Here is a 25066-nt window from a genome sequence, read left to right on the forward strand (position 1 = left end):
AGTCTCGTCAGCATGAAAAAACATGTGAATTAAAAAATTTTTTTAAAATATGCAAAACAAGATTGAAAAAAGAAAGTAAATTTGGGTAAATAAAAAATAATAATAATAAAAAGGAAAACTATGTCAGGAACAATGCAACAACAAAAAAGTAAATGGTGAGATTTGTTTACTGCTAATAGACAGATTGGAAACTTGAGAGAAGAGGGTGGAAGTAAGATGTATGAGTCAATCATAAGACTCGGGAAATACAGGACTAGATGAAGCATTACTTCTTAAAGGGAAACAAAAAAAAGTGTGAAGTATGCAAAAAGGACAATATAGCTCAACTTGTTTTGAAGAATTGGAAGAAATAGGCTAGAAGAACAAGGGAAAACATTCAAATAAATGTAGAGAAGATAACGGAAGTGAAGTCCTAAAAAAATCATCAAAGGAGGTTATGAGAGCTTGATAGGTGTTTGATAATCAATTCTTGATTGCGCACATTTACTTCGGGGTAATGCAATAATCATTTCAGAGTACTAGGTGGCGCTGAAGTACAGAGATTGCTACTGTCATATGAAGAAAAAGGGGACGAAGAAGAGGAAGAACAGAGTGGGCGGTGCTAGAATAACTGTACCAGAAGTTTCTGAACCTCACGAAACTACGAGCATGTTTAATGTTGGACACTCGGTTATGTTTAACTGGATAGACTGAGTGCCTCACTAGCCACAGTTGTTAGACGGTGGGAGCTGCTACGCTGACTCCAACGGGGAGCAGGCTAAGCTGAAGCTACAGGCTGTTTACACGGGGTGGAGGCTCCTGCTAGCTAGCTGTCAGCAGGGATGTTCGGGTGTTTGGTCGCTGGCAGGTTGGTACAGACCGACGCGGTGCAGCTCGCCCCGGATAAGTTCGTCTTCAATCTGCCGGACTACGAGAATGTGAATCACGTGGTGGTGTTCATGCTAGGGACCGTGCCGTTCCCTGTCGGCATGGGCGGTGCTGTGTACTTTTCTTTCCCCGACCCGGCGAGCGGCGGTCCGGTGTGGCAGCTGCTTGGGTTTATCACCAACGATAAGCCCAGTGCCATCTTCAAGATCTCTGGCCTGAAGTCCGGGGAGGGCGGGGCGCACCCCTTCGGCATGATGGCTTCTTCAGCGTCTCCCTCCGTGGCTCAGGTCGGCGTGTCAGTGGAGGCTCTGGAGCAGCTGGCCCAGCAGATCCCGGTGTCCAGCGCCGCCGTGTCCACCGTGGACACCTTCCTGCAGTTCACCCAAAAGATGCTGGACAGTCTCTACAACTTCGCCTCTTCCTTCGCTGTGTCGCAGGCACAGATGCTGCCGAACCCCACAGAGACTTTTATCCCTTCCAGCTGCATCCTCAAGTGGTATGAAAACTTTCAGAGGAGGATGGCGCAGAATCCGAATTTCTGGAAAAACTGACGAGGACATTAAAGACCAGACCTGCTGAGGACAGTTCCCACAGTGCCTACAGGCTTTGAAAACAGGACAAGTTTTCGCCCAACTCGGTGTCGACCCTCATCTCTGTCACACTGCCTCTTCTACAGAAAAAGTCACTGTGCTGCTCACAGTGACTCCATCCTATATTTAACCTGTCTGAACATTAAAACAAAATTGAATTAAAAAACAAACACTTTTGGTGCTCACATTTAGAAAGGATGATTTTCAGCCACGGGTCACAGTTCTCCCCAGATGACAGTATTAGATTAAATCCATTTAAATGGATTTCTTTGTCCTGCTTAATAGATTTTTTTTTCCCCCCAGAGCTTTCAGCCACATTTTTGTCCTGAGATCATTTCCTCAGTATTGGCAAGGCCATACCTCCACTGATGAAGACAAGACATGGAGATGAAGACAAAAGATGAAACCGTTTTGAATGAAATTTTTAAATTAACAAAATTAAGAGAATGAACTGAAAGCAAGAGGAAAAAGCATAAAAGTCAATATGAGTTTTAAACAGATACAAAAATGCGACTACAACAAAGGTGTGGCAGGCTTCTGAGGTGAATTGCATAGCAGGATTATAGTGGCGTGCTCTCAAAGCTTCATGCAAGCTTCAGTTTTTTTTATTTGATGTGTTGTTAAAAAGTGCATTTGCTTGTTTTTGCCAAGCTTGTCATTATAGATTTAATTGTTGAAAATTATTTTTGTGGTTATTTTGGTTTATTTGATTTATTTCTTCAATTAAAAAAAAAAAGACTCTTCAGCATTTTAAACCAGAGCCAATTAATTTTCATTCATGAAAGAATGAAGCTTTGATCATCAACAAGAAGATGTTTTTTTTTTTTTATTTAATTTTTTGTGCAGTTTCACATCACATTTTGCCATGTGCCAAACCTGAAATAAATTTCTTGTAATAGAAAATTTCATGCATTTATTTAATCTTTGGTTTTCTGTTGATGTGACTTCATTAAATCAGTCAAAAAGAAAAAAAAAAAAAAAAACTGGAGAAGCAGTTAGCCAGCAGGTGGCGTCACTGCATTGCTTCAGTTACAGTGGGGGTGAGGGGTTGGGGGTTATTATTTGATTCCCTGCTGTATTAATAAGTTTGCATACTTGCAAAGAAATGAGCGTTCTCTAATTTTTATGGTAGTTAATGATGACAGACAGAATATCAATCACATGTGTCTACGTGTCCTCCTGAAATATCTGGAATTAGATCACAGCAGAGGTTTGGTGGAAGAAACTTAAGGAAACCACTCAGAAAACAGGCTGGCTGTGAGCTTCGAGGGTGTGGAGCTGTTGCAGTTGTTGATCCAGGATCCAGGAAGTAAAATCATAACAAAAGGCAGTGAGGAAGCTTTCCAATACATTTTCCTCATTAGCAGTTTTTGGTTTACACAGTCAGGATGATGCTGGTCTTGGTGTTATTTGGAGTCCTCGTAGTTGGAGTTTATTTTCTTCTCCACATGACTATACTCAAGCAGCCCAGATGTAAAAGTACTGCAAAACTCCACGGGAAAACTGCCATCGTCACTGGTGAGTTCACAGCTTGCAGGCCATAGGCTCACTTATGTATCTGTTTATGTTAAAGTGCTGCACATATGCATGCCAGGTTCACTTCAAAAAGGCACTTGTCTAATGCATAACATATCGAAGTACAGAAATTAGTTTAATAATGTCTAGGAATTTGAAAAGAACTTTATTTTTTGATAGTTGCATACTTGGAACTTGAAACATCAAAGCAGGCAAGCTGATATAATGACCTCCTTAGAGACCCTATGCAAAAATGTGCTGCTGGGCCCCTTCCATCCCAGATAACATGCCTTTAAATCCCAGCCATTTTCACTGAGGACGACTGTGACTTGCCAGTGACAATGCTAAAGGATCTGTCCTGTAAATAAGAATAAAACTACCTTAAAACTGTATCAGAAATGCCAACCCAGTGTCGGAGATGAGTCAGTGAAATATAGCGATCCACAGTGTCAAATTCAGTGCTCAGATCTAATAAAACTAAAACAGGATTTACCAGCAGATCATTCCTCACTCTGAGCAGGGCTGTGGTTTGCTCTAAAACCCAGCTGGAATGTTTCAGAGTTCATGTCTATTTGAAAAAGTAATTAATTGTTCAGCAGCGATCTTTTCTAAAACCTCGGAGAGGAAGGGAAGTTTCAAATTTACCAAGTAAAGTAGAGTCCAGAGGGGTTTTTCACAAGAGGCTGCATGATTTTTAAAAAAAAAAATAAACAGGGAAACCAGTCAGGAATGAAGAATGAATTACAGACAGAATGTGCAGGATAGCAGATTCATAAACTTCCTTTAGGAATCTCACTAGCAGAATATCCAGGGCACATGTGGAGGGCTTCATTTTTTTAATCTCAGTGAGATTGTCCAAAGATACTGTGGAGTGAAGGCGTCAAAGTGAACAGTAGTTCTGGGAGACTCCGTATTATGTTGACACAAAGAAGTGATGTTAATTTTTATGCTGGAGATTTATTGAGAAAAAAGCTCAAAAATTGAGGTTGTGTCAGTTCTTTTCAACAACTTCTGGGAAATATTGTGCTCTTGAATTTTTTTTTTTTTTTTTACCTCAGAGTTAAAATTCCTAATAAAATCTCTGAAAATATCAAGGTGCACTGTTAATTTTGATGCTTTCCATTATTTATGTTCAGCCTTGTGACATTCTTGTTTCAGTGCATGTAAGCTCTCAGTAAACCAAAGCAGAGAGGGTTTGGAGGACATTTTCTCCTTAAAAGGTGCAATTTTATCTAATTAGAGCAAGTATTGTTAAAATGATTCATCATAACTAGGGCCATATTCCACTGAAGAAGATCGATCCATCCATCCATCCATCCTCTTCACTTTCTAATATTGCCACTACCAGTGGTGCTAAGCTGTATTTTCCACTCTGCAGGTGCAAACACCGGCATTGGTAAGGCCACAGCGATGGAACTGGCCAGGAGGGGGTCAAAGGTGATCCTGGCTTGTCGGGACAAACAACGAGGTGAAACTGCCGTTAAGGAAATTATTCAGGTAGGACACGGCTTTGGATAAAAGGATCAAAAGTAAATTTGTGGGAAAGAAAAGATGTTGGTGAATACATGAACAGAAAAATAGTTCACTATAGCACATCAGCATGGTTTTATTCTTTTTATTCACAGGTTTTCAATTTTTATTGCAATGAACTCATTGTCAGGTTTTACTATCTGAATTTGTGACGTACCTCGAAGCTCTGTTTCAGGTCTTATTTCTTTTGTGTCTACATGTGTCACCACAAGATTGTGCTATTCAAAAAAATGGGAAGCTGGTTAGATTTGGTTTTACTTTTTCAGAAATTGGAACAGTTTTAACTGAAATGCCTGAAGCCAAAAACATACAGAAAGACAGACGACTACACTAGAAACACTTCTACTTTAAATACTAATGAAAAGCATCTGAGGAAATCTTGAATTTTAACTTCTTTATGTCATTCTCGGGATCAGGAAACGGGGAACAACCAGGTGATCTTCATGCAGCTCGACCTGGCCAGTCTGCAGTCGGTTCGCTCTTTTGCTGAAAGGTTTCTGCAGTCCGAGTCAAGGCTGGATCTTCTCATCAACAACGCCGGTTAGCTCCCTCTCCTCTGTGTTTGCTGTTGACCTCATGGTTGAATGTAAAGTGTGTTATTATGGTGTGGTAATATGACCTGAAGATAAAATGGGAGAGATGATTTCTCTTGGCTCAATAATGCATTCCCACAATTTATTCTTTGTTCTCTCAAGCCCCAACATGACTTGCTGGAGCTGATCGCACCAACCCCAGCCAATGCTTGCAGTTCCACCAGACAACAGAGTGTATTTCAGAAGCATCCCAGAATTCACTTTCTGGTTGCCAGATCATCTTGTAATTCTTTGCAGTCAAACTTTCCAGCAGTTTCTTGTGTTTCTCACATTTTCCAAGTTTTCTTGTGTTTTTTTTCTATATGACCTTTTGCCAGTTTTATGAACTTTACCATTTTATATTCCTTGCCAGTCTTGTTTGCTTTGCTGATTGACTTTTTGTGTGTTTGTAAATTGTTTAGATTCTGGGATTTTATTCCTGTGACCTAGGTTGGGTGTCTGACCCATCACTTAGAGCACTTATTATATTATTATTATAATCCAGTTCATGTCACCTTAGTGATTTTGTTGCTTCAGTTGTCAACAATCCCTAGTACTGATGCGAATTATGACTGCCTTGGTAGGAATACTTGTGGCTAAGAGTGTGGAGTAGTCATGGCGCTAGCAGGCTGGTTCTTCACTGACCCGTGAACTAGGGTCGGCAGCTGGCTAACAGAAAGGTAGCTAGTAGGAGGCTAGCAGACCCCAGCTCAGTTTGAGGTCTGTTGCTGAAATCCAGAACGACTCACAAGCCCGCCAAATCCCACTTTAACCATATCACAAGATTCTTTGAAGATGATCAGCCCTGAATGACGGTTCTGCTGTGTTTTTAGAAACCAGGAGTTTGAGTATTGTGCATTGTGGATCCCGCCCCCGTGAGGCCCTCTGGTGAGAAGGTGATATATCTGGGTCCATTGTGTGGTCAGGCATTATTACTGGGATTTTCAGTTCAGAGAGAACACAAATGCAGGACACATCCATGAAAAAGGTGTGTGTAGGCAACACATGCACATGACCAGACAAAAATGGAGAGAAAAAACAGATTAAATATACAAGGGAAGGAAAACTGTGCAGAAAATGAAAAGTCAATCACAAGGGCAGAAAAAAACTAGGCCAGGAGGTAAAACACACAGAAAGTGGGCTTTAAAATAAAGGAAACAAACTTCAAGCAAAATGTGACCATTACATTGTAAAACAGTTCAATGAATTCAATTAATCTGAATATAAAGACTTTACAATAAATCTTGTTTTCAACATGCCTTCTGTGTTCTGTCTTCAGGACTGATGAATGGTGGAAATACAGAAGATGGCTTTGGGATGATCTTTGGTGTCAATCACCTGGGTCACTTTTTGCTGACATTGTTGCTCCTTGATTGCCTGAAGGCAAGTGGGAAAAGCCGTGTGGTGACTGTGGCCTCCAAAGCCTATGAGATTGGAAGAGTGGATTTTAACTGCCTGAACACTCACAGAGATTTGGCTGCGGGCACTAGCTACTATCAGGTCTTCAAGAAATACTGCCACAGCAAACTTTGCAACATCCTCTTCACCTATGAGCTAGCCAAGAGGCTGCAGGGCACGGATGTCACCTGCTACAGCCTTCATCCTGGTGAGTGGAACACAGTATGGTCAAATCAACACATGTTTTGAATGCATGTAACTTTTATTATCTTCAATTTCTTCTATTGGAATCCTGCAAGTAATGCATAAAAATAGAATAAATTCATAAACTAGATTTTCAGCATCACTCTGAGACAGGCTGTTTCTAATTTTAGAGATATTCCTTTGCAAATGCAAGAAAGCAATCCAACATATTTGTTTAACTGTCAAGTGTCAGCTGTGTAGCAGGCAAAGTAGGAACCAAATGCAGGATGTGGGAGACAGAACTTAACTCAAAAAAAAAAAAAAAATTGCAGCTTTAATGCTGAATTTGCTTTGAAAATGCAAAATACAAAACCAAGGCAGGACTGGCGTCAAAAATACAAAACTCGGAGACAAAAGGGAAAACACAGGATGAGGGAGCACACAGCATGAAGGGAGGACCTGACAAAGAACTGAGGAAAACTGAGAACTTAATTACACACAAGGCAAGGGACAGGAAGTAGCTAGCACCAAACAGAGACTTCACAAGACATGGGACACACAGGGAAGGCAGGGAGAACGTAAACTCCAGAGCCAAAATGAAAATGAAAGAAACTAGAACTCCAGCATTAGTCCAAAATATAATTACAAGAGCAGAGAAAAACACAATAATGAACTCTTTAACTGAGGACAATGTAAATAAAATAAATAAATGGCCAGAGCTAAGAATAAACTAACCTAAGAAATACAAAGATGAAGAAACTAAACCATAAGCAAACTATGAAATAAACTGAAGAAATTTAACAATACAGAATTTGAAAGAACAAAACAAAGAAGCAGGAAATTAGAGGTCATCCAGGTCTTTAAGACGTTCCTGCAGTTTAAATAATTGGTGTGTGTCATCTGACTTCATGGATAGATAAAGCTGGGTATCATCTGCATAGTAATGAAAATGTATGCTATGCCTTCTAACAATACTGCCTAAAGGAACCATGTATAAAGCAAGGTTGGAGATTAATCTATAATTAGCTAAGACAGCTGGGCCAAGTGATGACTTTTTAAGTAATGGTTTAATTACTGCTACCTTAAAGGCCTGTGGTACATAGTGTAATGCACTATGTACCACAGATAGACCACTTCATCTAATGAACTCCAGAATTCCCCTTTCTCTTCTAACTGACATCCAAGTTGTGGGGCATACACACTGACAACATTCAACATTATCCTTTCAATTTCCTGCTTCAAACTCATAATCCTGTCTGACAGTTTCTTCACCTCCACAACACTATTCAAATACTCTTTTTTCAGTATTACCCATACTCCATTTCTCTTCCTGTCTACACCATGGTAGAACAGTTTCAATCCACCGCCAATGCTCCTGGTCTTGCTTCCCTTCCATCTGGTCTCCTGCACACACAATATATCTATCTTCCTTCTTTCCATCATATCAGCCAGCTCTCCAGTCGTAGTCCCTTCATGTAAAGTCCCTACTCCCACCTCCCCACTCCTCTCTTTCTTTCTCTCTTTCTTGCTGTGTCTGAACATGCCTTCCCCTCTCTCTTCTTTTAAGAGCTTTTCTCTGATAGATTTTATACTTGTGCCACCATCTTTTCTATTAAAAATGTTCCCCTAAATTTATAGTTATTTGAGTCTCTCTCTTTCTTATAACCTAGCAGTATCCATGGCTGACAAAGTCGGCCCTGCACTAATACAACAGACAGTTGTGTGAAACAGAAAGCACACCTGCTTTCAATTCTAAGGTTTTATGTATCAGTACATAATGGAAAAAAAGGCCTGGGCCTTACCAGGCTCTAAATCTTTTTTAAAATATAACCTCATATGAAGAACACATGATATATTACCCTATGTCATTATTTAACAAAACCTAAATACAGGAAGGAAAAAAATATTAAATATGCCCTTACTGACTCTACAGGAATGAAGAGGGTAAGTAGCAGCCATATACTGCAAATCAAATACAAGTGATTGATTGGTCATCAGGAAGCATGAGCACCTCTATAAAAGCAGAACTTTTGACAGTTTGCTGGACCAGAGCATTCAGGTATGTGTTCGCACAATGCCAATGAGGAAACACAGGGGCAATGATCTTGGATACATACAGCGGACGTATGTACAGTGCTCAGCAGAGTAAATGGATGGAAAGCTGCCGGTCCTGATGGCATTCCCAGAGGTGTCCTCAGAGTGTGTGCTGGACAGCTGGTCCAAGTCTTCACTGACATCTTCAACCTGTCCTTGGCCCAGGTTGCTGTTGCCAAATGCTGGAAGACAACTACAACTGTTCCAGTTCCAAAGAGCACTACTGCAACAGACCTGAACAAGTCCCCTGCTGTTCTCCCTTTTTACCCATGACTGCATGCCACTGCACAGATCTAACATCATCATTTACAGATGATGGTAGTTGGTCACATCAATGACAATGACTAATTGACCTACAGGGAGGAGATCCAGCACCTAGCGGCATGGTGTTCCGCTAAAAACCTCATCCTCAACACTGAGAAGACCAAAGAGCTCATTAGGACTACAGGAAAAGCAGACACAAACACACTCCTGTCCAGATAAATGGAGCTGAGGTACAGTGTGTCTCTAGCTTCAAGTTTTTGGGTGTCCACATCTCTGAGGATTTTTCTTGGACTCTCAACACCTCTTGTCTGGTCAAGAAGGCACAGCAGCGCCTTTACTTCTTGAGGAGACTGAAGGAGGACCATGTATTCCCCACATACTTAAAAACTTTTTTTGCTGCACAATTGAGAGTGTTCTAACTGTGTGACAGTGTGGTATGGAAGCTCCACTGTGGCTGAAAGGAAGGCCCTGCAAAAGGTGGTCAAGATGGCTCAGGGCATCATAGGTGCACAATTACCTGCCATCAGCAACTTTCTGGTAGGAGATACAGGAGTACCTGTGCCAGAACCACTCGGCTCAGGAATAGCCTTTTCCCACTATCTGTACACTACTGAACTTCTCAATTCACTCATAACTACCCACTACATCGCATCACATCAGGACTGTTGTGCAAAATTCTGTTCCCCCTGTTTCGGAAGAGCGCAGCCAGAGAGGTGGATCCGACAGTCTTCACAGCGCTTCTGATCAATTTCTCGGGAAAAGTCTTTTACAGTGTTTATTAGTCTCATCAAGAACAACAACAGAAGCGCTGTGAAGACAGTCAGATCCGCCTCTCTGGCTGCAGTGCGCCCGACACAGGGGGGACAGATTTTCACGGGGGAACAGAATTTCGCACAACACAACTTTTACCAGAGTAGTTTTTAACACAAGTACTTGTACTTCTACTTAAGTACAGAATGTCAGTACTTTGGCCACCTCTGCACACAATGAACTAACCTTACACTGTAAATAGACCATAAATATATATTCTTATTTACCACATCTATCTCATATTTATCACACTCTGTCATAATTGCACTGTTCACTTGCACTTTATCCATAATCGCACAATACTTTTTACTTTTTTCCACTCTGTAACTGCATAGTTTTCATATTTGCACCCCTACAACTTTGCACAATACTACTATTTGCACTTCTGGTAGATGCTGACTGCATTTCGTTGCCCTGTACTTGTAGTGAGCAATGACAATAAAGTTGACTCTATCTAAAGGAAGGAGTTGCTGCTGAATGATGAATCTCAGACTCTGCATGCCTCAGTTAGCATGTTACATGTGAAAGTTCATGACACTACAATTAGAAAAAGACTTGGAAGCCTCATCTCTCTACAAAGAACATTGCAGCATGGGTTAGGTTTAGAAAATGTCATCGGCATAAACCACAAGAGTTCTGAAATGATGTCCTTTGGATAGATGAGACCAAAGTGGAGACCTTTGGTCAAACCGTAAATGCACCAAACACAACATATAAGCACAAACACCTCATGCTAACTATCAAGCATGGTGGTGGAAGGTTGAAGACCCCTCCAAGCTTTAGCTGTCTGACAGCCATTTCATTGTCATTTTCTTTTCTCTCTACAGGACCCATAAAAACAGAGATTAGTCGTTATGCAGGCATGTGGTGGAGGCTCTTCTTCATGCCGATCATCTTCCTGTTCTTTGTGGATGCTGACTCTGGCGCTCAGACTACTCTTCACTGTACCCTGGAACAAGGCATCGAGCACCTCAGTGGCCATTACTTCACCAAATGTGCGCCGCTGCTCAACATCGATCCGAAGGCGAGAGATGATGTAGTGGCCAAGAAGCTGTGGGAGCTCAGTGAGAGTTTCTGTGGTCTGTCATAAAACCGGCCCTGAAATTGGGGCTTTGTCTTAATCTGTAGTGAGCATATAAACTTTACAATGGGCTTCCTTTTTCCCATGTAACTTGAGCCTTTAGTATAAATGATTAGCAGTCAGACATAAAGCCAGAGTCTCCTTGAAAACCTTAAAAGAATTAAAAGTTGAAAACAGTATTAAGCTGTTTCCGCAGTGTGCAGAATCTTAGTCGTGACAGTTTGTTTCAATGTAAATATATTGCTCATGAATAAAAATCTCAGGTCTTTATCATACAATTGCAGCTCTCAGAAAATCCGTCACTTGCAGTTCAGTCCATACGTTTTTGGACAAAGATACTATTTTTTTGTTGTTGTAATTTTGCCTCTGTGCAACACCACAGTGGATTAGAAAGGAAACAATCAATATGTGATTGAAGTGCAGACTTTCAACTTAAATTTTTTTGCAGCTGGTTTAACAAAAGCATTGCATTAACTAGAATTAGAGTCATTTTTATACATAGCTTTCCATTTTTAGAGGCTCAAAATTAATGGAACAATCGACTGAGAAGCCGTTTCATGGCTAGGTGACGCATGTTCCCTTGTAATTCCATGAAAATTAAGCCTATAAAAGATCTGGAGGTGATTCGAGGTGTTGAATCTGCATTTAGAAGCCATTTACTGGAACTCTCAAGGGGCCTCCTACACTAATATGTGTGTATAACCCGGTGCACAAAACCACACACATGTGCACCAACCAGTTTTGTTCTTACCACTGTTCGTTAGTGAATCAGAATCATTGTAAATAAATAAGTTCGGGCAACTGACATGCTAGCTGTAAGCTGCCACACCCCACTTCTCCATGCACCATAGCCCCACCCTTGGGGTGAAGTAGGGAAAGCAGTGACAATGATGTAAGTTGGGATTCACATGGATGCCTACATTTTGATGCCAAACTGCAACTACTTTCTGTCTTTGCCTAAATGTGATTTGGCTGGCTGACACCTGTGCTGGTGCATCATAAGTTGAATTTCTCTTGCCTTTCAGTGCAAGCAGGACCAGCAAAGCGAAGCAACAGATCCATTTCCAAAAATTTCTAAAACAACCCTGCCTTCATCATTTGTTCATGGTCTGAGGCAGTTCTAAATTTAGTTGTAGAGTACAAACAAATTCAGCTACGAAAATGATGATTGAATCATAGATTCACACATGAAACAGTTGTATGAATGGTTTAAGTAAAGATTTGTGCATACTGTTTACACTGATATTCAGGAAGGTCAGATTAGACTTTGCCAGAAGTGCCCATCCAGTTCTGGGGAAAAAAAAGAAACAAAAAGAAAAAATATTTGGGCAGATGAAACCAAGAATGAACCAGAATGATGGGAAGAAATAAGTATGGAGAAGGAGAGAAACAGCTCTTGATCTGAAGTGTACAACATTGCCTCTACCATGTTTGATAGGTAATGTTTGGCAATGGCAGCGTGTGTGGAACTTGATCACTAGTGTTTATTGATGAAGTGTCTGCTGTTAGAAGTAGCAAGATGAATTCTGAGGGCTGTACTCCCTGCTCAGAGTATTCAGCCAATTGTTGCAAAACTGATCAGATAATGACTCACAGCACACTACAAAAGGGTTTCTCAAGGAAAATGAATGATCAAGTCAGTCACTTGATGGCAATCCAATAGAGTGCACACCTTTCAGTTACTGAGGAAAAAAACTGAAGGCAGAAAACTTCACAAACGATCAGCAACTGAAGATAGCTGCAGTAAAGGCCTAGCAGAGCATCCCAAAGGAGGAAGGCCGGCATCTGGTGATGTCCATGAGTTTTAGACTTCAAACACTCATTGGTTTCAAAAGAATCCAATCTAATCCAATCATTAACACTGTTCTCGCATTTGAAAATATGTCACTTTGTCCTGTTGAGCCTCTGAAAATATGGGACTATGTGCAAAAAAGGCTGTAATTCCTAAACAGTGAATGCAACACTTGTTAAACTCCTCGAAGCTGAAACTCTGCAGTTTAGTCACATTTTGATTGCTTGATTTAAAATCCTCTGGAGTGGCGTACTCATCGACAAAATTACAAAAATGAAAAACCATACAACCATCGGATCTACCCATACAAATAAAATGAAATCTTAATACACTCCCAAATTTTGAATGACTAAATTTAAAGTCCCAAGTTACATGACAAATGTTTTGGGTACCTGTCTGTCATAGTTTTACTTTATGATCTAGCAATACTTCAGTCAATGTGGACACATGACTTGGTTTGTTCAGGAATACCATCCATTTAAATGTATTTGAAACACATTGCAGATGTATGCGATATTATGTCAGTATATTACAGTATATTCATGCTAAATCCAAGAACTTATTCAGGGTGAAGTCAGACAAAATGCTTCCATTTCTACTGATTTCAAACAGTTATTACTTTGTTTGTATCATCTAGAGTCTCTTTCTTTGAGTAATTTTTATTCCTAAATAGGGTTGGAGTACAGAGGTCATCAACAGCCATGTCCAGGAAGACTATTCCAAGACTATGTTTTACTACATTAGTTACATTCAAGTTACTTTTATACAATGAATTGACTAAAAGTTCAAACTTATGGCTTTGACGGCTGAACAGAGATATTTCATTAACCGTTGAGTAATTAGAAGTATTTTTAAGGTCAAATGTATTTGGATAAATTAGGCCTATACTTCAGTGTTTTTCATCAGTCTGGTTGAGATCAGGTGATTGATTGCAGAATAGTCCACTTTTTACCTTCACAACCTGTGTGTGATGTGCCATCTAATTGCCTATACTGCATTTGGATAAATCTGAGAACACAGTATAGTGCTGTACATGTCACAACTCATGCTTTTGTCTTCTGTCATGTCAACAATAAACACTGTACCTACACAATGTTATGTGCCTCACATTATGCGCCATTCATTCCAAGACTTCTACATGTTTTCTTAGCATTCAGGTATACATTGATCGTGTCATATGCTCAAAGAGTGCATACTTGGTGTGTATGTAATTTTGCCTCTGTACACCACAGTGGGTTCTAAACCAAGTATTAGAACCCACTGTGGTGTACAGAGGCAAAATTACATATAATGTGCCATTGCCCCAAAATTTACAGAGCTAACTTTATAATTCAGTTTTACTTCTGTGAAGGACACATTGTATTTAGATTATATCATAGCACAAAAATTGCACCAGTGATGTTTTGCGATGTCTACTTATAAATTTAACTACATAACAAAATAACTGCTACTTTTAAATGCTGTCGAGCTTTTTGTCTGACATCTTTAAAACCAACCAAATGAGGCGCAATCAGCCAGCAGGTGGCACCACAGCTTTGCTTCAACTATCCTACCTCTGTGGCAGAACAGCATGTCTTTCTAGGATTGCTCATAATCTCAACATATTACAAGGAACTTAAAAAAAAAACTTTAAACTTCCCCTAAAATAGACAAAACCAGGAGGGGGGATGAGCCAAGATGGCTGCCATATAGACTCATTTTTCAGAGTTCCTCCTGGCACAAATATTTTTAATGCTGAAGAAGCACCTTTTTTGACTCTAGATTCAATTACGTTCTAAGAGTTTGTTACTTCATCTCCATTTCACTTCAAACAAAATGGGACCATGGCTGGCAAAAGAGAGAGATGTGGAAAAGGAGCCACCAGCTGCTAACTGAAGCTACGGCTAACTACAACCAGCCTAGCAAAAAAGCTCCAGGTGAGGAGTTTTTTAGGAGGAGGTTTTGGTTGCATTCATACCTTCTGTTTTCTGTATTCAGGTCTTATAAATGATGGAAAAACTGAACTTGGCTTTGGGGTGATATTTGGTGTTAATCAATGTTGATGATGTTGGTTCTTGACTGCCTGAAGGCGAGCAGGCCAACCTACGTGATGACCACGTCCTCTGGTGCCCATGGATCATGGATTTCATCTACCTGACCACTCACAGAGATTTGGCTTTGGGCACCAGCTACTATGAACTCTACCAGAAGTACTGCCACAACAAACTTTGCAACATCCTCTTCACCTACATGCCCACGGCACTTGCAGGGCACCGATGGGGTCATCGTGGTCAGAGGATCCTAACAAATCTATTGGTTCCATTATATCATTAACCCTCTGCTATGGAAATTTCAATTAATAATTAAAAACTTTGGCCTTTTAGGTTAAAATGTTACACTCTATATAACAGATGAATGTAGTCAATGCTACATCACCTATCGGTTACTAAAGCCCAGCTTTGAAACATCAGTGTTAGCATACTGGCCACTTTCATGTCGTTTTTTAAACCTAGTTTAAAAAACGACTAGTTTTGGATGAGAGGGTGAAGTCCGTTAGCTACTGCTAGCAATCCTGGTTAACAGGGTGCATCCAAAGACTGTATGGGTGCATTGCACAGCAACTGCTAATTAGTGCTAAGTAATGTACAAATAAAATACTAGAACATTTCCACTCACCAACAATGGAATAGAAACTCTTAGTAGGCTATAATTAACCAGACTCCAGGCCTTAGAATTAGTCAGATAATTCAATTTAAAAAGAACCAAAATGCAAAAACACCACAAGCATGGTTGAGAGGTCTACTTCTATAAATTGAATTAGCAGAGGTGAAGCCTAACATACAGCTACCAGCTGCTACCTGTGAAGCCGTGTCAGCATCAACCTGTCAGTTAAATTGGCCACACCCCTAAATAAAGTCTGAATGCAATTTAAAAGGGTGGGCTATAAAACACATCAACCCCTACATTTGTTATACATAAGTTTAAAGCCGGGCAACTTAATGTGGGACAATAACTTGCTTTTGGAGACAGCCTCAAGTGGTGACATAAGGAACTGCAGTTTTTGGCACATGTCTTTCTTTTAGCTCCAGATTGCTTCCTGGTCAAAAATGTGACATTTTGACTTTGGTGATGACATTTATTTGCTCAGTAGGCCTACGTCATAAATTCAAGACAAAAGTCTTACCTACTTTTTCACAACTTAGCCAGGGTTTTGATTTCCTTTATCACCACTTAAATCATAATTTTTATATAAAGTGTTGCTGATTTTGAGTCTACAAATATTTTTTGTTTCATTGCTCTCTTTTCAAATATTTCCCCCCTACCAGAACGTTCGTACCAGTGAATTAAATGTCATAAAGAAACCATTGCTGAGTGACAAGGATTACTCATGCAGGAAAAACATGTGGAAGCAGATATTTCTGCAAGCACTTCTGAGGAAAATTGCAGCATCACATGCTGATGCATATAAAGCTATTAGTCATTCTGAAAACAATTCTGATTGTAGAATTCATTTAGACTAAAAGAAACCATGTACAGCCAGAATGCTTTCACAGCACTCTGTGCAGTCCTGTGAAAAACTAAGTGCAGCCCATGAGTCAGTCACTCGTAGAACCACCTTTGGCACCATTAATGTAGCCTGACCTTAGGGTGAGTTTGTTAAGCTGTTCACCCCTGGGAAGATTGTGGTATTGTGTTTACATACACCTGAGTGCTCCAGACCAGCAAACTGCCCAAAATTCTGCTTTTATAGAGGTGCTCACACTTGCTGATAAACAGTTAATTAATTGCATTTGACTAGCAGAACCTGGCTGCTACTTACACTCTTAATGGAGGAAGCAGTAAAGGTGTACTTAGTTTTTCACAGAATTGCATGTGTTTTGTACTTTCTTGTGTTTTTATATGCCACTCTTAATACATGACAGTATGTATGTGGCAGGTCTTACGATGTAGTGAAGGCATGTTAACTGTACAAAGAGCTCTGCAGATCATTGGTATTTCCAAACAAACAATGCATCAAGATATTGCACCACCTTTGACTCTGGTGTTTCCTGAGAATGCCCTCCTCTGAATGACCTATTCTGACCCTAAGAAAAAAAAACAAAGACAACAAACACACACAAAATAATCACCAAGACACTACGTGGTTTTAAAAAAAGAGCACAACAAGCTATATATTTATAGTCTTCTCTTAGTATTCCTTCTATTAGAAATGTGAGTCTGTCTGCAGGTGCTCTTGTCCCACATACTTACAAATCTCTCCAGGAGCCATAACAATAGAGATTGGCCTTCACTTCAGCTTTTGGGGCATTACAGGCTATATAAAGGCATCTCAAAAATTAGATTTTGAACCAAATAATGGTTCTCATAAACTCCAGCCATTAACCATGGCCATGTGGCAATAATGCTGTTTTACAGCAACATAAGTGGGAACTCTCATTAATGATGACTTGTGGTATTTGTCTTATTTTCATGTTGAACTACTTAAAAACTAGATTTACAGAAGTATGAATTTTTTTGACTGAATATTGGATAATTATTAAACCCAAACGTCTGTTTTGTGCATGTGTAAGGGTCTTTAAATATACTGAAGGTAAAATTTGGTATCTTCTTAGTGTCTGGAAAAAATCTGTCTGTAAATAAATTCAGGTAAAAGGAGTAAAACATTTGATTTTACAATAATGAATTACACAGCACTGGACAATAAAGTGTTTCAGGTATGTGGATGACACCTGGGTGGAACTCAGATCTCAGGATGTACTGCACTTCACTGACCACATTAACTTGGTGGACAAACCCAGCAAGTGCACCAGGGAGGATATGAAAAATAGGTAGGTGACTGACTGGTGAGGTCCTTCCTTTGCAGATTTCAGCTGGCCAGCCAGTGGGGGTTACAATCGACATGTAAATGATCCAGAACTCCACAATAGGCTCAAACAGATTAATGCATGAAGAATAGACAAACAATGTACGCACTGAAACTAGAGCAACCCGACTATCTCCACTGCGACGGAGATGAACTGCGGCACCCCTCGATCCTTAAATGCTGGCCACCTTATTGATCAGGAACAGGTGCAGAAGGAAAGGACCTGTCAGAAAAGCGCCCCCTTGAGGCAGGACGGGAGCATAACGTCAGCTCAGCTGCTCCACCTGATAGTGTTAGTAGGAGAGAGGGAGAATGAAAACCTACCTACACTACAACACAGAGCAACCACCATCCCCACAGGAGAACATCGTATTAAAGAGGCTCTGAGTAAATGTGGTTAACCCAGCCTGGCATATGTCAGAGCCAGGAGCTGGCATGCCTAAAGAATGCTCCAGGCGATCCAGCAGAGAAGGAGGACGACCACTGACTAAGTGAAAAACATTGGTAATTCCATATGTGTTAGGAGTATCAGAACAGCTGAGGTGCATTTTGGCTTTCATGCCCCAAAACACGCTACACCAAAAATTGGGTCCCTGGTACAAATAGAGCAATATAGTGTGCAAAGTGTGTGTCGACAGGATCCCCATGACCATTACCAAACAACCTCTGGCTAAACAGATGGCACAACACAGAAGGGCTACCTCATCAGGCTGTGTACATCTACAAGCTGAAGGCCACGCTTTCATTGATGAGGATGTGAACATCCTGGACAGGAAGGAACGCTGGTTTGAGTGGGAAGTCAAGGAGGCCATTTCTGTGAAAAGGGAACAACTATTGCCGAACTGAGGAGGGGGCCTAAGAGTACATCTTTCACCATCTTACAGTGAATATTATTCATGGTCACAGAGCAATGGTCATGACAATTTGCATAGTAACAATTATTAATCTGAGTTTATGGCTCATTGTTAGGGAGTGGTGCTAATTTAGGTCATCATGCTACTGTACTGTTTTAAAGACCGCAGTCAGCTGAGACTGAAGAAGTCACTTGGATGTGTGATGAAATGTTTCTCCCGCTGAAAACTGCATCCAGATAAGCTTTCTGGGAAACCTGGAGAATATCAGCAGAGTTCCTTGGTCAGATAAGATAAATTTGTTCAGCACAGACAGAGTGGAGTCATCCTGGCCAGACTACCATGACAGCGATATGCAGAAGTATGATATGAAGCACATGAGTGAAAAACGTGTTGAGATACATTCTAGAGACACGAATTCCAGCACAATAATCATAGAAAGAATGCTTTCCAGGCCATACAAGAGATTAACATGAAGATAAAACAGTGTTGACCTGGGCAGATATGCTGCCTGACTACAATCCAATAGATCACCTTAGGGGAATTTTGAAGCGAAAGGTTGGGGACAAAGAAAAAAAAAACCTAAACCAAAAAAAATAAACAACCCCCCCGACACACACACACACACACACGCACGCACGCACATCTGTTCCTTGAAGGATGACAGAACATTGCTCCAAAAATCTGTGCAACATGTTTTCTCAGAGTCAAGGAGACCGGAGTCATTCATCAAAAAATTCAGGTACATACAAAATATTAAAACATAAAAGCCAGTTCATTAACATTAACATTAACACTGAAAACATCTCTTCACATTTTGAATGTACTATCCAAGAAAGCTGATAACCTACTAGCTACACTTATCTGAGAAACTGCTACCAGATAATCTTTGGCATTCTTACTTAAATGACTTAATTTATTTGTTTTTGATTATATTTTCAAATAAATAATCAACTTATAATTCCAACTTTGCATTGCTGGTTAGTTTTTGGCCATCTGGAGAAATGTCACTATGGAGCCACCTTCAGGTTTTTGCTCCAGGGAGGAGGTTAATCCATCCATGAATGCAGGTAGTTTTCATTTTGTTTTCTCACACCAGCAGATCAGTGGTGAGAATTTAAAAGTACAATACTTTGGCATCTGGAGTAAAGTTTGCATCCTATCCCAGTTTTGTCGTTTGTCAGTAGGGGATTTATTTTGAATGCTTTTGCAGGAAGTCCTTTTTTCAGTGAACAAACTACTAAGAAAGTGTATGGACTGATGCTGTTTTCTGCTCTCTCAAGTGTTCACCGCCGAAGAAGTAGGTTAAAGTGGGTTTACGTCACTCCAAAACGGGTCCGACCTGATTGAGGTGCCTCACCTGCACGTCTTGGACGAAACTCATCCGACAGGTGTGTCCCTTCATGTGTATAAAGACAGATCCCAGCGCAGCGTTCAGACGCAACATTTTCAAGCGACATCAACCATGTTTCAGCTCATACTGGTGGCCGCTGTGCTTCTGGGGGTATACGTCCTCCTCGTACAGACTCTCTTCAAAAGGTCCAAATGCAAAGGAAACGCCTCGATGTGCGGGAAGACCGTCATTATAACAGGTGAGACTGGAAACGGTTTGTATTTTAAAAGATTGGCCACTAATAACAGCAGCACCAGCAATAATCCAATCTGGAAAGTGTGTCTGAATATTCCAGGTTAAAGTTTGGTGTTCTTGATGTGTTCGGGAGCTGCTGTGCGGAAGACGCTGCTGGGAGCGTCGATCTGATTTTCCCTCGGTGGCGTTTAAGTGTCTTTATTTTCTCCTACGAGGCTGTAAGATGGTTGTGGTTTGAGGAAGATGATGGGAAAACTACAAAGCCAAATTTCATTAAATCTGCTGGGAAAAGGTGGTCCATGGGCAAAGAAGGAGCCATTAAATTGATGTTTCCACCTTTATTTCGGGGCATTGGCCTTTGAGTGAGATGCACTTCCGATGACGGGAAATGTAGGTCACCTTTCAGGAAAAGCCTCATCAAAAAATAATTGAAAAGTAAATATGACACTTGAGATGATCCAGAAGCAATTAAACGCTGGATAATTCTAAAGAATGCTTTGAATAAAACCTGCATAATATTTTCACAACTAAAACTGGATTTGCTTCTCCAGGGTTGCATCTAAACATGACCATCCCCCTCCCACCCCTCTCTCCCTCCCAGCCTCAGGGCCATTGTAGTAATCTGGCCTTTTTTTCTTTTTAAAAAAATGTAAACATAAAATATCTACTGTATACTGATAACAACCTGGTCTAGAATCCACAATTAGGATTCTTTTACAAACTTGATTGTGATAAATTTCCACTGACTTTCAAATGATGCCAAACGAAACATTTAAATAGATGATAGTTCTTGTTTGTAATGGTTTTGATAGACTTTGTGCATTCTCTCCCTCTTCCTTTTCTTTCTATAGGAGGAAACACAGGCATCGGTAAAGCCACGGCTTTGCATCTAGCCAGGAAGGGGGCCAAAGTGGTCCTGGCTTGCCGAAACAAGGACAAAGCTGCAACTGCCATTGCAGAAATACAAAAGGTAGGAACAGTCTAAAAGGATGACACATGGGCCACTACTTCCTCATGCTTTATGACAGTTTATCCAAAATATTTCTGAGCACTAACATTTAAATGCTTTTTTTTTTTCCCCCCTCACCCCCAACCGGTTGAGGCAGATGAATACCCCTCCCAGCTTCTGGTTCTGCTGGAGGTTTCTTCCTGTTAAAAGGGAGTTTTTCCTTCCCACTGTAACCAAATGCTTGCTCATAGGGGGTTGTTTTGATTGATGGGTTTTCTCTGTAATTGCTGTATTATCTTTACCTTGCAATATGAAGCACCTCGAGGTGACTATTTGTTGTGAACTGGTGCTATATAAATAAAATTATATTGAATTTAATAGTTTGTGCAGTTGTCAGCAGGGAGTGGAGACTCGGTAATGAAGTCCCACCTTACTGTAATTAGCTAAAATATGTGATAAGTAATTAAAGCAGTTGAGGCAAGTGCTGGAAAGCTGTAGTGGTAATTGGATATAACTGTAAGTAAAATTTAAGCTCTTTAAAGAACTCTGACTCTTTCATGGAAGCTGGATTCTGAACTGAAACATTAGCCATGAAAGGAGTTGATGTGTAGTCAACAAAGAACCACTAAACTATGAACACAGAAATGAAATAACATTTAAAAGACCGTGCTGTTTAAGCTGCAAATTAGCTGAAAGGAGCTGAATTGTTCAGACATACTGTCAGTGAAATGAAGTTAACTGCTGCTTTAAGAAAAAACAGTGAAAGCAATTGAATTGAAGCACTGAGGCATAAGTTGAATGTTAAATTTATTATAAAATTCCCACTGGGGTTTCATGCGATCAAACTCCTTCTTTCAGGAAACTGGAAGCACAGAAGTCTTCTACATGCACTTGGACCTCGCCAGTCTGAAGTCTGTCCGCTCCTTCGCCAACACATTTCTGAAAAATGAGCCTAGGCTGGATATGCTCATCAACAATGCTGGTACATGAACACACACTGTAGTACATGAACACAACATGTTGGTGTTTTTACTTGCAAGTGGATGGTCCATCCATCCATTTTTCTTCTCACTCCATCTCTGAGAGAGCCCAGACAGCCTTCACAGGAAACCCATGTCTGGGACTTGCATCAACAGTCTACTGTTGCTTTTCCACTAGTGCCTACTGAGCTTGACTTGACTCGGATTTTAGGGTTTACCATTAAGTAGTAGTACCTGATACTTTTTTTTTTTTATTTATTTATTTTTTTAAGTACCTACTCAGCCGTGGTTCCAAGTGAGCTGAGTGGAGCTGAAAATGTGACATCAGCAGACTGCATGCCACTGATTGGCTAGACAGTGATGTCACTAGATGAGTCATGAGAAAGGCTCCTTCAACACTCAAACCCACCCCTTTTTTTTTTTTAAACCTGGCAATGAATGTAATCACTACGCACTAACCAACACAGACATATACTGTGTTAGCATGGAGGCTGTTGCTTGATGAAGCCAACAGAACCATGTCGTGTGCAGAAACAGATGAGCTTCTGAGGCTAATAAACCATAAACCCTCATTCTGGCTGTGCCTAGAAATTCTATTCATAAAAATTACTAAAGACAAAGGGCATTAATTAAAGGGTTAAAGGCATTAAAGGGTGACAAAGGTCACATGCTACAGCAATACAAATCACGCTTTCACTGATACTCCAACTCCCAAAACATTCCCTGAAAGATGTCCGAAGGAACACAAATGCAAGATTTAGATCGCATTATTATTGAGATGAGAAATGATGACAAAGAACTGACCAGAAACTCAAAATGAATGCACACAACCACCACCAAAAAAGCATACAATTGTTACAAAGAGGCTTGAAACTACAGTGGTGGAAATTGATGTAAACCATTTTAGGGAGACACGGTTATCAAAATCGCATTATCTAGTGAAAATACATGTGCTCTTATGGACATGAGCAGAAGGAAGTACATGTCAGAAACCATCCTTCAAATATGAACTTGTCCACAGGTCTGGTGGCTGATGGGCGGACTGAGGATGGATATGGCATTGAGTTTGGGGTGAACCACTTGGGTCACTTCCTGTTGACCTGTCTGTTGTTGGAGAGGATGAAGAAGACAGGGGGGGCACGCGTGATCACCCTGGCCTCCATGGCTTATCGCTGGGGACACATTGACTTTGAGGTGAGCTTTCAGATTATTTATTTTTTTATATATATATATATATATATATATATATATATATATATATATATATATATATATATATATATATATTTCTTTTTTTTTTTTTTTTTTTCTTTTTTTTTTTGAGAAAAGCCTAGTCATTTAACTCAAATCTTTAATGTAACATCTGCACATGACACATGTAACACTGCACTGCATGTTACACCTAAATATTGGCACTTGTCTGAACATGTGCTGACAAAGTTGTGTTTGTACCTTCAGGCCCTGGCTGCAAACAAAGACTTGGGATCGGGCAGGTACAGCTGGCAGTTCTTCCAGGCTTATTGCAACAGCAAACTCTGCAATGTGCTTTTCACCCATGAGCTTGCCAAGAGGCTGAAAGGAACTGGTGTCACATGCTACAGTGTTCACCCAGGTAAAACACTCCCACAGATTTAAGTGCCTTTCATCTATGCATGAATGATGAATAAAGTTTGCTTGTGAAGGGAAAAACAAAAGCAAATGTTTTTTAAGGATTCAAAAACGACAGATTACTTTAAAAAAAACAAAAAAACATTTTAATTGCACAGTTGCGGCATTAAGAACTATAAAATTGATTAAACTCAGGCTGAAAGCGTCTTTGCCCCCCCCCCCCCCCCCCCCCGCAGGTGTTGTTCAGACTGAGCTGTCCAGAAACGTCAGCCTGTGGCAGAAGATTTTCATCCAGCCTGTGGCCTGGCTGCTGTTCCTGGACCCAGAGACAGGAGCTCAGACCACACTGCACTGTGCCTTGCAGGAAGGAATCGAACCTCTCAGTGGGCGTTACTTCTCCTGCTGTGCTGTAGAGAATGTGTACGCCCATGCCCGAGATGACAGTGTGGCCCTGAAACTGTGGGAGGTCAGCGAAAGCCTCTGTGGACTCTCATAAATGTGTATACCTTACAGTGGCTGTACAGTCCATGACCAATGAACTCTGTCTGTGAATGTCATTCTGTCCTTTCTAAGTGTATCAGTGTGATACCTTGGCATAGCCATGCTGTGTATACATCTAGCATTTCTCAAAGTACATCATTTTAAATCATTTATAAATACAAGCTTAGAAACTTACAGTATGTGGAGGAGTTTGAGGCACAGGAGCTTTTTTTTTTTTTTTTTTTTTTTTAAATACTATATTTAATGGGAGCTGTTGCTCTTCCATTTATTGTGGAAAAACTACAGAATATTTTAGTAGTTTCTTCATAAGCTTTATTTATAATTTTGTATAGTTATGTAAATATTTGCATCTTCCGTAGATTGTATTCATACTGCGGTACTTACTGAAGTTTGTCTTAATAAAAAATGTCACCCAGTTCTGGTCTGTGTGTTTTGTTTCCTTACTGTGCTGCATGTTACTGTGCAACGTGCAGAGTTAAAGTATGTTATGCTCACAAATCGAGAGCTTGCCACCTCAAGGGCGTAACTGACTGTCACGGGGTAGCCCATGCCCTGTAAGACTAAATGTGTTAATGGCCAACAACAGACTGCAATGACTTCTATTAGTATAACATCTTGCCAGCAAAATAGAGGTTGTTCAGTGGTAAATGTGAGGCCAACACTACATTGGTCCAGTCCTTCATTGGTTTACTTTAATTTCAGTTCAGATTCAATAGTATGCAGATTTTTGGTATTTATCCCTTAGCATTAACATTCTCATTATTTCCATGCCACAGAAAAATAAAATACAATGGGCCCACATATTCAAAACCATTTATTAGCGTCAAGTCATGTCAATATTACCAAATGTTTGTTGAATGCTCTGTTCCATGCTGCCACCGTCTTGGAGATCCGGACTGCCAAACAGGATGTGGAAGGTTCCAAATCTTTTTATTCTTTTCTTGTGAAATAGTTTTGGTACACAGGAAACCAGCTAATGTTTTGATGATCTTGTGTCAGAGCTTAAAGGAGGTAATTGGAAAGTTGTTTCCTCATAGGTAGAAAATCATT

At 40.3% G+C, this 25066-nt stretch overlaps 3 protein-coding genes across 3 annotated transcripts; all 3 read left to right on the forward strand.

The window, feature by feature from the left end:
* The first annotated feature begins 574 nt into the window (after nucleotides 1-574).
* hikeshi (heat shock protein nuclear import factor hikeshi) lies at nucleotides 575-2358 on the forward strand. The gene has a single exon (XM_030718914.1). The coding sequence runs from the start codon at nucleotides 822-824 to the stop codon at nucleotides 1416-1418; it is 597 nt and encodes a 198-aa protein (XP_030574774.1). The 5' UTR covers nucleotides 575-821; the 3' UTR covers nucleotides 1419-2358.
* A 211-nt stretch (nucleotides 2359-2569) lies between these two features.
* Nucleotides 2570-13780, forward strand: LOC115772296 (dehydrogenase/reductase SDR family member 13-like). Its single transcript, XM_030718435.1, has 5 exons — nucleotides 2570-2975; nucleotides 4351-4469; nucleotides 4919-5042; nucleotides 6354-6680; nucleotides 10651-13780. Exons 1-5 carry the CDS (start codon nucleotides 2846-2848, stop codon nucleotides 10911-10913), a joined length of 963 nt encoding a protein of 320 aa, XP_030574295.1. The 5' UTR covers nucleotides 2570-2845; the 3' UTR covers nucleotides 10914-13780.
* Nucleotides 13781-19749: 5969 nt separating this feature from the next.
* On the forward strand, nucleotides 19750-24243 carry LOC115772297 (dehydrogenase/reductase SDR family member 13-like). The gene is made up of 6 exons (XM_030718436.1): nucleotides 19750-19982; nucleotides 20830-20948; nucleotides 21786-21909; nucleotides 22929-23101; nucleotides 23366-23519; nucleotides 23752-24243. Exons 1-6 carry the CDS (start codon nucleotides 19856-19858, stop codon nucleotides 24009-24011), a joined length of 957 nt encoding a protein of 318 aa, XP_030574296.1. The 5' UTR covers nucleotides 19750-19855; the 3' UTR covers nucleotides 24012-24243.
* The last annotated feature ends 823 nt before the right edge of the window (nucleotides 24244-25066 follow it).

Source organism: Archocentrus centrarchus, chromosome 22 (assembly GCF_007364275.1).
Source record: "Archocentrus centrarchus isolate MPI-CPG fArcCen1 chromosome 22, fArcCen1, whole genome shotgun sequence".
NCBI lineage: Eukaryota > Metazoa > Chordata > Actinopteri > Cichliformes > Cichlidae > Archocentrus > Archocentrus centrarchus.

Excerpts from the sequence above, each read along its gene's own strand:
- LOC115772296 (XM_030718435.1), top strand. The coding sequence starts at position 2,846 with ATGATGCTGGTCTTGGTGTTATTTGGAGTCCTCGTAGTTGGAGTTTAT. Across the intron at positions 2,976-4,350 it reads GAAAACTGCCATCGTCACTG|GTGCAAACACCGGCATTGGT; the intron begins GTGAGTTCACAG and ends TCCACTCTGCAG. Across the intron at positions 6,681-10,650 it reads CTGCTACAGCCTTCATCCTG|GACCCATAAAAACAGAGATT; the intron begins GTGAGTGGAACA and ends TTCTCTCTACAG.
- LOC115772297 (XM_030718436.1), top strand. The coding sequence starts at position 19,856 with ATGTTTCAGCTCATACTGGTGGCCGCTGTGCTTCTGGGGGTATACGTC. Across the intron at positions 19,983-20,829 it reads GAAGACCGTCATTATAACAG|GAGGAAACACAGGCATCGGT; the intron begins GTGAGACTGGAA and ends TTCTTTCTATAG. Across the intron at positions 20,949-21,785 it reads CCATTGCAGAAATACAAAAG|GAAACTGGAAGCACAGAAGT; the intron begins GTAGGAACAGTC and ends TCCTTCTTTCAG.
- hikeshi (XM_030718914.1), top strand. The coding sequence starts at position 822 with ATGTTCGGGTGTTTGGTCGCTGGCAGGTTGGTACAGACCGACGCGGTG.